The 12,465-nt window shown below is 40.3% G+C and overlaps 1 protein-coding gene across 11 annotated transcripts in view; it reads left to right on the top strand.

Moving 5' to 3' along the window:
- CCDC178 (coiled-coil domain containing 178) overlaps window positions 1-12,465 on the top strand; it is a 178,584-nt gene that overhangs the window by 108,533 nt on the left and 57,586 nt on the right. For 10 of the 11 annotated variants that reach the window (XM_077352498.1, XM_077352503.1, XM_077352499.1 and 7 more), the window contains one exon: window positions 7,840-7,989. In XM_077352498.1, the coding sequence (XP_077208613.1) occupies window positions 7,840-7,989 (150 nt within the window). Of the gene's footprint in view, window positions 1-7,839; window positions 7,990-12,465 lie in introns of those variants that run through there. The other variant, XM_077352508.1, reaches the window with a different exon arrangement.

Raw genomic sequence — 12,465 nt, forward strand, 5'->3', positions numbered from 1 at the left:
TCATACCTAATACAGTGATGTTGATAGAATCATAGAGTTGGAAGGGGCCATACAGGCCATCTAGTCCAACCACCTGTTCAACACAGGATCAGCCCTAAGCATCCTAAAGCATCCAAGAAAAGTGTGTATCCAACCTTTGCTTGAAGACTGCCAGTGAGGGGGAGCTCACCACCTCCTTAGGCAGCCTATTCCACTGCTGAACTACTCTAACTCGTTCACACACAAAGTTACCTAGAAGCGTATCCCCCATCCAGTAGGCATGCTTTTCATTTTTCTGACCCAGATGCAGAACTTTACACTTATCTTTATTAAATTACATCTTGTTCTCATTTGTCCATTTTTCCATTGTGTTCAGATCTCGCTGAACTCTGTCTCTATCTTCAGGAGTATTTGCCAGTCCTCCCAATTTGGTGTTATCTGCAAACTTGATGAGTAGTCCCTCCACCCCCTCATCTAGATCATTAATAAATATGTTAAAAAGTACTGGACCGAGCCCTGAGCCCTGAGGTACCCTGCTACTCACCTCCCTTGTTTGATGAAACACCATTGACAACAACTCTTTGAGTGCGGTTCTCCAACCAATTTCCTATCCACCTAACTATCTGAAAATCCAGATTGCAGTCCTTCAATTTATCCATCAGAACATCATGGGGAACCTTATCAAAAGCTTTACTAAAATCCAAATAAATGACATCAACCGAATTTCCACGATCCAGCAAACCTGTTACTTGGTCAAAAAAGGAAACCAGGTTGGTCTGACAGGACCTGTTTGAGACAAATCCATGCTGACTTCCTTGGATCACCAAATTGTCCTCCAGATGTTTGCAGATCATAGAATCATAGAATCATAGAGTTGGAAGGGGCCATACAGGCCATCTAGTCCAACCCCCTGCTCAACGCAGGATTAGCCCTAAGCATCCTAAAGCATCCAAGAAAAGTGTGTATCCAACCTTTGTTTGAAGACTTCCTGTGAGGGGGAGTTCACCACCTCCTTAGGCAGCCTATTCCACTGCTGAACTACTCTGACTGTGAAAAACTTTTTCCTGATATCTAGCCTATATCGTTGTACTTGAAGTTTAAACCCATTACTGCGTGTCCTCTCCTCTGCAGCCAGCATAAACAGCATCCTGCCCTCCTCCAAGTGACAACCTTTCAAATACTTAAAGAGGGCTATCATGTCCCCTCTCAACCTCCTTTTCTCCAGGCTGAACATTCCCAAGGCCCTCAACCTATCTTCATAGGGCTTGGTCCCTTGGCCCCAGATCATCTTCGTCGCTCTCCTCTGTACCCTTTCAATTTTATCGACGTCCTTCTTGAAGTGAGGCCTCCAGAACTGCACACAGTACTCCAGGTGTGGTCTGACCAGTGCCGTATACAATGGGACTATGACATCTTGTGATTTTGATGTGATGCCCCTGTTGTTACAGCCCAAAATGGCATTTGCCTTTTTTACCGCTGCATCACACTGCCTGCTCATGTTTAATTTACAATCCACAAGTACCCCAAGGTCTCGTTCACACACAGTGCTACCTAGAAGCGTATCCCCCATCCAGTAGGCATGCTTTTCATTTTTCTGACCCAGATGCAGAACTTTACACTTATCTTTATTAAATTGCATCTTGTTCTCATTTGCCCATTTTTCCATTGTGTTCAGATCTCGTTGAACTCTGTCTCTATCTTCTGGAGTATTTGCCAGTCCTCTCAATTTGGTGTCATCTGCAAACTTGATGAGTAGTCCCTCCACCCCCTCATCTAGATCATTAATAAATATGTTAAAAAGTACCGGGCCGAGCACCGAGCCCTGAGGTATCCCGCTACTCACCTCTCTCCAGTCTGATGAAACACCATTGACAACAACTCTTTGAGTGCGGTTCTCTAACCAATTCCCTATCCACCTAACTATCTGAAAATCCAGATTGCAGTCCTTCAACTTATCCATCAGAACATCATGGGGAACCTTGTCAAAAGCTTTACTAAAATCCAAGTAAATGACATCAACCAAATTTCCCCAATCCAGCAAACCTGTTACTTGGTCAAAAAAGGAAACTAGGTTGGTCTGGCAGGACCTGTTGGAGACAAATCCTTGCTGACTTCCTTGGATCACCAAATTGTCCTCCAGATGTTTGCAGATCGCTCCCTTTAATATCTGATCCATTATCTTCCCCACAACAGAGGTCAGACTCACTGGTCTGTAGTTTCCTGGGTAATTCTTCCTCCCTTTTTTCAAGATTGGAATAACGTTTGCTCTTTTCCAGTCCTCCAGGACATCTCCAGTCCTTAAAGAGGTCCCGAAGATGATGGACAAGGGTTGTGCAAGTTCTCTGGAAAGTTCTTTGAGCACTCTCGGGTGCATTTCATCTGGCCCAGGGGATTTGTACTCATCCAAGTGCAGCTAAATGCCTCTCGACAACCTCTCTGTCCATGTCAACCTGCCACCCAGACACTATCTCTTGGCTACTGCCTTCTCTAGATGTGCCTAAACTCTTTGACCTGTGGGAAAAAACAGATGTAAAATAGGCACTTTTAAGCATTGATCAATACTTCGGTAATTTTGATCCTAGATTACTGTAACACCCTTTGCATGAGGTTGCCCGTGAGGATTATCTGGAAAGGACAAGTGATGCTAAATGTGGCGGCCTGTTTGTTACTGCATGACCATGTTATTTCTGTTCTTAAGTCTCTTCACTGGCTGCTGATTAGCTTCCAGGTCAATTCAAGATATTACCTTTAAAGATCTACATAGCCTGTGGCCAGTAATCCTGAAGGACCACCGTTTCTTGCATGATCCTGAATGGCAGCTTTTTTCTGCCCAACGTCTATTGTCAGTACCCCCTTTGTCAGGGGCTACCCCACAGTTGTGTAACAACCTCCTGGAAGATTTTAGTGGGCATTCTGATCTCATGACTTTCCTGCGAGGCTTGATATAAGACATTTGCATCCCACACGTAAAATGAGCAAATGCATACCTGTTACTCAATAAGCTGATCATGTGAAATGGCGTAGTATGGGCACTCTGTGTTTCATTTTATGTTTTCATCTTTTTTTCGCAGGCCTTCATACTAGACCCTTGTTGATACGCTCTTTGCCAGCCTTTTAAAAAAATTCCAGCCATCTTTCAGTGTTTTTGAACTCTCATTATTTGCATGTTTTAGTTGCCATTTCTTTTATGAACCTTGAACACATTGTTCGTGAAATCGTCATTTACCCTGCTTGTTTGCAATTAAAATGTTGACCTTTACTCTTTGCAAATAATTGCCATTTTCACAGTATTCCTAATATCTGCTCATTTGCTAGGGCTGTGATTACTGTAGAAATGTTAATTACTTGCAAGTGTTAAATGTCACCATTATAATGGAAAGCCTGTATGTCCCTCAGTCAAGGTAAGATCATGAAAAATGTGCTGTGCTGTATATTATTCCTGAAGAGAGACAGTTCCCCTTTATCCACTATATTGTTTCATTATTACCATCTATTGTTTTCATTGAGATTGTAAACCTGGGTCTGGGCTCTACCATGTCAGACTACAGGTGGTGAGTCACATGACTGAATGCTGCTCTAGCTATTCCTTCTAATGATAGGCATTCCAGCTTGTCTTTGCCACCAAAATACTAGCTCTGTCATAATCTGTTTCATGGAGAACCTTCCATCATGTGCAGTTAGGAGTGATACAGGCTAGAAATATCTGTATACCTGTTTGTCCCATATATTACATACTAAAAAAAAAGTAAAAATGTAGAGAACCTATAACACACGTTGATAGAACATTATACCAGTGTTTGTTTGTTTGTTTATTGCATTAGTATACCGTCCTCCCCTGAGGCTTAGGGCAGTTCACATGGAGCATAAAAAACAATGCATCAAACTCAGTTTTATGTCAAGTAAAATATAGTAATACTAATAATAACAACAACAGAGAATAACTATTTAACAGAACAACAATCAAACTGATCCATGGTTCGGTTCAGGAACATGGATTCCTGGGAGGGAGGTTCAGGGGCCCAGTGATGTTACTGGTTCAAGTTGACCTCAACCAAATGCCTGGCAGAAGAGTTCTTTTTTGCAGGCCCTGCAGAACTGTTTTAGTTCCATTAGGGCCCTGGGACTCATTCCACCAGATGAGGCCAGGACAGAGAAGGCTCTGGCCCTGGTTGAGGTCAAGCGGGCTTCTTTTGGGCCAGGAATCACTAGCCAGCTGGAGGGGGCAGAGCACAAAACTCTTTGAGAGGTATAGGCAGAACGGTGGTCCCTCAGGTTTACTGGGACCTGACACATATGGCCTTGAAGGTGATTACCAGAACCTTTAGCCTGATCCGGAATTCAACTGGTAGCCTCTGTAGTTGTTGTAGCATGGGTCGGATGTGGGACTCCAGGGTGTTGCTGTGAGGATCCTGGCCACTGCATTATGGACTAGCTGTAGTTTCCGAATCAAAGCTAAGGGCAGGCCTGCATAGAGTGAGTTACAGAAGTCCAATATAAAGGTGACCGTTGCATGGATCACTGTGGCCTGGTGTTCTAGGGCCAAGTAGGGTGCTAGTAGTTTGGCTCGGTGAAGGTGATAAAATGCCAGCCGCATTACTCTCGTGAAATGAGTTTCCATTGAGGGGGAAGTACCCAGGATCACTCCCAGGTTCCTGGCAGAGTGAGCCACTGATAGCTGCTGTGCATCCAATGTGGGCAGATGCGCTTCCTCACATGATCTCTTCCTGCCCAGCCACAGGACCTCCGTCTTTGAAGGATTGAGCTTCAGATGACTGCTTGAGTTACCACATCACTGCTTCCAGGCAGGTGGCTAATGTTTCTGGGGAAGAGTTAGGGCAGTCATCCATCAGGAGGAAGAGCTGGGTGTAACCCTTTACAGCTTGTAATTTAAAAAGAAAGATCCCCAGTGGCCCAGGTGAAGAGAGAGCTGCTGCATGGAGATGGAGGTAGGGGAACTGCAGGAAATGCTGCTGTGTTGCTACAGCACTTTATCAGCAGCTGCAACAACTGTGGCGAGGCCACACAAGTCTATGTTCACCACTAACTGAAATATACATGTGCTAGAATAATGGCCAGATTTGAATGTTTCTTAATTGTGTTAGTTAATAGTAACTACATTCACAAATGGGAAGTTTTTGTCTCTGGTTTAATATTCCAATACACATCTTTATTCAAATGTACTTACTGCTGTCATGAATGCACAGTCATCCCTAGTAATACTGGCCCATCCACTGCCATGGGAAGTGTCCAGCCAGTCCCAGTAACGCCACCATAACCATGGTGAAGCTCCTCATCCTCCTTTCCCCCATGTTGGGGAGGAGAGCTGGGAACTCTGCCACTGCTGAAAAGTGTTAGAGTCTGTGTAATAATATGCCTGTTTATAAATGTACAAGTGGAGCAGCTATTATACTACAGATGAAACCTGATTCACATAGGGCTTCCAGGCCTAACAAGCAGTGGCTGGAGAATTTCTTTTTAATTCCAGCAACATCAGCTATGTTGATGTGTCACTTGCAAGCAAACTCAAAAGACACATAGTAGCTCTAGGAATCACTGGAAACCTTATGGTAAAACCATAGTTTTAACAGCAATTGCTAGAGCTACGATATACCACTTGGTTTTTCTTAGAAGCGACGACTCAGTCAATGTCGTCCCTCATGTCCTCACACCCAAATTCTCCCATCAGTTGCCTGGCAACCCCAGATTCACAGCTAGATCTGACCAGGACCCATTCTGCACATGCTGGATAATGCACTTTCAATGCACTTTAGAAGTAGATTATCCTGTTCTGCTCAGGAAAGTGCATTATCCAATGTGTGCAGAATAGGCCCTGTATCCCAAAATCCAGAACCCGGATTCCTGTGTTTCCTGCTTCCCTGATAAAATGTCTGAACAAATTAGTTTTGGTTACCTCTAATGTTACAAGAATTTAGGGTGTAAACTGCATGGAGCTTTTATTCCAACCCCAGATCGATTTAGTCCCTGCCCTCTACATAGAATGCGATTTCTGTTTGGATTTGGGGTGATTTAAATTTTCCTTCTGCAGCAAGAAGGATTGATACGGAGTGACCCTACCTTTATTGTGCGATATCTCAGAGAGCTGTTAATCCTGAATAAAGAAAGCTCCGTGGTAGAGAACCTCTAATAGGCTATACCTGGTCATGTGACATGCTTGCCTTAAAGGAGAAGCCCCTATCTTCTCTCAACTTCTGTCGGTCCTGGATTTTTCCTCCCTCCTCTTTCGATCCTTTCCCCCTCCCCTCCAAGAAAAGAAAGAGGCTCCCTGCTTGGCTTCTCCCACCCCTCTTCAAGAAAAGAAAGAAAGAGGTTTCAAGAAAAGAAAGATAGAGCCCCCCCCACCTTCTGAGCCTCCCTAACCACGTGCAGAACACTTTCCTGTTTCAATGGGGAGGAGGGGGGAAAGGAAGACCCGAGTTCAAAGCGATCTGAATTCAACAGGATTGACAATGGAATAAACAAAGTAAGTGCAGACTCTGCCTAGGTTTTAGATAAAGAACAATTTGGCTGAATTGATCTTGAATGTAACAGGATCTGAAAAAAAGGGGGGAAACGTTTCTTCATATAAAAATTCAGATCCCATTCCAGAAAAGGTGCTTAGATGATGGTTAAATTCTATTAAAATCATGAAACTTTAGAATTTTAATTCTAGAATTCTCAGATATATTGTGTTATTGGGAATAAAATTCTCAGCAGATAGATATATTGCATTCTTGGAATTCAAATTCTAAACTAGGCAGAGGTTGCAATTTATTATGTCATACATCAGCCTTCACTAGAGGAGCTAACAAATTATTCTGCTCCTTTTAAGGCGTGCCAATTTGCCTCTGGAACCATTGCAATTATCTGTTTCCTGATGTGTATATTAGGGTCAAATTATACACTCACATGCATTAATTCATACATTACTGCAGCTACTTTGGGAACATCTAATTGCCACACTATTTATAGTAGTCCTGGAAGATTTGGATTCTTGATCAAGTTAGACATATTCATGAAAATCAATGAGGATTTGATGACTGTTGTGCTGTGCATCTATATCAAATTTAAGGGCACATACCCCTTGCTGAATCAGGGCATTTATTTATTTATATTCTTCATTTCTTCCCAATAGAGAGCCAAAACAACTGCCATCATTCTCCTCTCCATCCTTTTATTCTCAGAACAGCTCTATGTAGAGTTGCCAGTTCTACTATAAAGCCAGCAACCCCTACCAGCACCTGCCACTTGTCAGCTGACAGGAGAAAAATGAAAAAAATTGCCATCCGTGCAATGACATTAGTGGGAATGACATTATCCCTCTTAAGAAACATCTTACCATAGAGTTTCCAGCTACTTGTAGAGAATCAAACATTATTACCAGTTTTTTCCATAAAGAGACATAACACTCTTGTGCTGATGTCACCCCACATCCCTGACTCCCCAGACTCCCATTGGTTGCTCGGTGGTAACCCTTCCTATGAGATAGATTAGGCTGAGAATACATGACTGGCTCAATTTACTTGAAAATTGGAGTTGTATAGAAAACAACGGCGAAGAATTGATCTACCACCATTGAATGTTCTGAAGTTAACGTATATATTGTGAAGTTAACATATAAACAATGACAAGAATTTTATTTACATGCATTTTTATGTCATACAACAAAATGTAGATCATTTACCAATTAATTGCTAAAAATACTAGATGCCACAGTGAAATTTCTAGATGCCATGGTACCCTGACAACTGAGATTTGTCAAGTCCTGTGCTACAGGCCACACAGGTAGTACATACTGTTGAGGAAATAAAGTTATGACTTTTTAAAAAAAATGTCATACTTAACAGAAATACTTCTTCCTAGACTGGTCTGGACAATGCAATGGAGGAAAACCTGCGTTTAGCTCAAGAATATCAAATGCTCCAGATATGCTATCTAAACAGCAAGGACAAGCTTATGGACCTTTGCAACAATAAAGTCAGGGCTGAAGGAGCATTGAGAGATAAACAGCAGGTAAAGTAGCATATATGTTTATTTTCTCTATTTCTTAAAATCTATTTGGTAAGTATTGCTACTTAAATTATTATTTAGAAAACAGAACATGGATCTATGAATTACATGGTAAAATTGAATTTCTTTTTTATATATTTCACATATATATGATATATATATGATATTATATAATTTATATATTATTTCATTTTATTTTGTGAGTTGCTTTTTATTTTCACAAAGCTATTATTTTTCATTACTCTCAGTATTATCTGGGTTTTATTTCTTTAATATTATAATAATTTTTAAAATGGGAAACACTTTTCCAGTTGTAACCCCCCACACACACGCGCGTGCGCACACACACTCCATTTCAGATTAAATTCTCAGAGATGAACAGACAACAGGAGAAATAATCTTGTTTTATAAGAAATATTTTAATCCACACTTTACTCAAAGACAAGCTAAGAAAACACTGGATGTAAATTGCACATAATAGTATTGGGCTCCTTGTGTATTAATCAAAGTATTTGGAAGTGGTTTGTTATTTCTTGCCTCCACATCATAACCCCTAGCATTCCTTGGAGGAACTCCATTCAAATCCTTGGAGGTCTCCCATCCAAATCCTAGCCAGGGTCAGCCCTGGCTTCCAAGCTCTAACCAGATTGGGTTTACCTGTGCTATTAGAGCTGTGAATAGGAGGTTATTTGCCTTTTTCCATGCTGGGGCTAACAGTAACAATGAGGGACAATTTCTCACAGCTTCTTTTAAGGGACAATAAGGATAAGGTGACCAGATTTTAACATTGGTAAAGTGGGACACCATTGACTGGAGGGGTTCTTGATTAAAATTTTGGTCTATATGGAGCAACAAAAATTTTCATAGAATGCAAAAATAGTATTGTAATATATATTTTTTACTTGCAACATAAGTACAATTTGCCAGGTGCCCCCAGATGTCCCCCCAAAAGTGGGCCAATCTGGTCACCTTAAATAAGGAGATTGAGAAATTTCAGATCCTGATTTTAAATGAATCTCGTTGCATTTAATCTGGTTTGTCCTGTGTGTGTGTGTGCTGATTGCAGAGCAGTCATGAATGTGAAGCATGTGTTGGTCTCTCTTTCTGCTCCCTAGTTTGCAGTGTTATATATACCAGTATGTATGAGCAAAATGTTTGGATCTGCCTGAATAGTAGAAGTGCTGCTTGTCATGGGGAGGGGGATTTACCTCCAACACCCAGTCTCAAGTCTGCAGGTTTGCCTGCTTGTTTGGCAGCATCTGCAATCAAAATGTTTACTCCCTGACTAATGGATGCAGCCTCAGAGAAAGCAGAATAGAAAACAAATACTAAATCCTGCTGCTTGTATAGAATCAAATTATAGCCATCTCTCCAGGAATGTGGTGAATTTCAACATCACTTTTAAAATATAAGTCCATCAGCTTAATTTTCTACAGTGGCAAATTTTTTGTGGAACTAGTCTGCACCTGTCAGTTTCATATTGCCATAACGCCTGGTTCCCCTCTTACTATCTTTAACTGTAAACTAGGGATTGGAATAGCTGTCAGATCCAGATGTCTTTAAATACTTTAAATGTGATTTTTTTTAATTTGAAATATGTGATAACAGTACTTTTAAAAGTATTCTCAGTTTGTATCTATTAATGTGTAAATGTATACCTCTTAGTGTTGTAATATTAGCAGTGGCACACTGCTGTTGTTCACTGCTTGTAAAACAACTACTAGTTGGAATTGAAGAACAAAAGTGTTAAGTAATGGAAAATTAAGCTCCCTCTCCTGTTTCCCATATCTCCACTCTAAATTTCATTTCCCAAACACACCTTTTGTGCTATGACTCAGCTTCATATTCCTGGGCGAATTTGACGCCAAATGTTCCTCAGTCTGGTAAGATGTAGATTACAGAATGAATAGCTTTGACCATTTACACACTAGAGGCTTTATGCTGGACTGGAGGCTTTGCGCCTGGCTGCAGGCTGGCATTTGAGTCAGGGCAGGTTGCCCTACCTCTTCCTGCTCCCACAAGGGGGAGCATTTTGCCCAGTGAACCTTATCCGCTTCAGATTTGTGCTCCCACAGTGGAGCCGGGGCAGTGAAGTTCCCAGTGCAGAAATGATCTTTGAACTCATCCGCTGATTATTCTGCAATATGTTCGTCATTTTAAAAAATTTACTGTATGCACTTGGAAGTTTCAAAACAGTTTTGTGATGCATCAGGAGGAAAATGAAATGAAAATTGTAAAAAACGTAAGAAATTACATTATGTAAGTATGTTCCAAAAAAATTCTTTAGATCACAGTTTCCTTTGATTATGTAAGGATTGTTGCTTAGGATGCCAAGGGCTGCTAAAGCTTTTAGTAAGATTAGATTGCATGTGAATGTCACCACTGCATAACTGCAAAAATCAATGAAAATTGATCAGCAAAGAAAGTAAAGATGTAACAAGCCAGCAGTGTGAACACTATCTAAATGGGGGTTTTACTAAAATTATCCTTTTTGTTTGCAAACCTATAAATAATTAGAAAATTATCTTGTATATCACATGTTGCTTAGTCTATCACACTGTTTCACCTGGTCACGTAACTATAAGAAGTGCTTTGAATGATGACTAGTTTTGAAAAGCTAATCCAGGAATTTAAGGAAATATCTGTATTTATGAATACTTTACTGATACCAAAGGATATGTAGACAAAGAGAGCATAGTTCTGCATGGATGTAAACTGGAAAATTTAGCTGAGATATTCTTTTGATAACTCAGTCCATTATAAATACAAACTCAGCACATAAAAATATTTGTACTAATTACAGTAGAACAAGAAAATGTTGGTTATGTACTGCTCCTATTAAAAGGTGTATTTTTCTACAGATTTTTACTAATAAGTGACTTGCAACTGCAACAGAAAATCAATTTTGTGGGAGTATCATTGTAATGATTTTTGTAGCTGCTGTACTGCACATATACATCACAGTGACATGAATGTTCAAGAAGAAAATCACTCTAATGTTCACCCTTTCTCAAGTACACAGTGTGTTTTCCCCCTGAAAAATTAGCTTCTATTGTTATTTTGTAGAATCAAGATTTGAATTTTGAACTACATGGACAGATTTCTCCAGTTTGTACTTAGCTGTAGTACAAAACTCTTTTGTCTTCTCAGTAAGTTGATATAAGATTAATCAGGTGGATTCATTCTTAACAGGAAGCAAGGACCTTCTTTTACATTGATCATTATTGTGACTTTGCCTTATAGAAATCAAAGCAGAAGCATTCAGTTTGACTTCAATGGTGTGTATTCATCTAATCCAAGCCAAAAAAAAAAAACAAAAAACCCCAAACCAAAAAATACCTCATCAGTATTTTTCAGGTAATTTCAACCATATATAGATTTTGATATTTTTCAGCTATCTGAAATAGCTGAGCAGGAAAAATCCTGATAATATTTGGTGTTTTTGAGGACTGCAGGAAGTTGAAGGGTGATTAATGGGACTGCAATCCCTTTAAACATCTTCCAGGTGAACTTGTGACTTGGAGATGCTGTTTAAAAGGATTGCAGTGTTCACTTGCAAAAGGCATTCAATTTTTAAAGGGACCATGTTCCCTTTAAATACCTCACCCCCCCCTACCATTGAAAGCAATGAAGAATGGGGACACATGCTTTGGGGACCCAAGGAACTGGATCCCCTGGTCTAATCTTTTTCAAACTTTGGGGGGGGGGGTGTTGAAGAGAGGCATCAGCAGCTATGCTAGTAATTTGGTGCCTCAACCTCAAAAAACAGTCCGTCCGTCCCCCAAGCTCCAGATACTCCCAGATGAATTATCTGTTATACCCTATGGGAACCATTGACTATAATGGTTCCCATAGGCTTTAATGGAGCAGGAAAATTTTGAAATTTCCAAATATTTACTGAATCCAAATGCAATACTAGTATTGAGGCTTCAGGAATATTGGAAAATACTAATATTTTTGGAGGTCAGTAGTATACCCAAACTTGAAAAATATCTGTCGTTGTTTTGCGCACCATCCTCCATGGTTCAGCCACTGGGCAAGAGAGTGTTCTTTTTCTGACTTGCTTTACTGCAGCACTGCAGCTTTTGGCACATTCTAGTTTCACTATACTGTTGGCTCCATTTTTATAGCTGGTGCATGGCATGGCACAAAAGAAACTGCCTCCCACCTCCTTTCTCCAATATAGAAATGGAAGAACAAATTTATAGAGAGCAGTTAGCATGGTAGCAGATTCATAATGGGGAAAAAGTAGATGAAAATCTGGGTGAAAGGAAGAAAGATTTAAATAAGTCTGTGAAAGGAGTGAGACAAGGAGGAATGGTAAGACTTAGCTGATACCTTGATAATGGAGAAAGGATTACAAATACAGTCTTGATATACATTATTATATAAGCTTTGATAGCATTCTGGCACCTACTTTATATTAATCTTGCAATATTTTGTTCACTTTTTCCTCTAGTATTTTCAGAGTGGTAAACT

This window comes from Paroedura picta, chromosome 9 (assembly GCF_049243985.1).
Source record: "Paroedura picta isolate Pp20150507F chromosome 9, Ppicta_v3.0, whole genome shotgun sequence".
Taxonomy (NCBI): Eukaryota; Metazoa; Chordata; class Lepidosauria; order Squamata; family Gekkonidae; genus Paroedura; species Paroedura picta.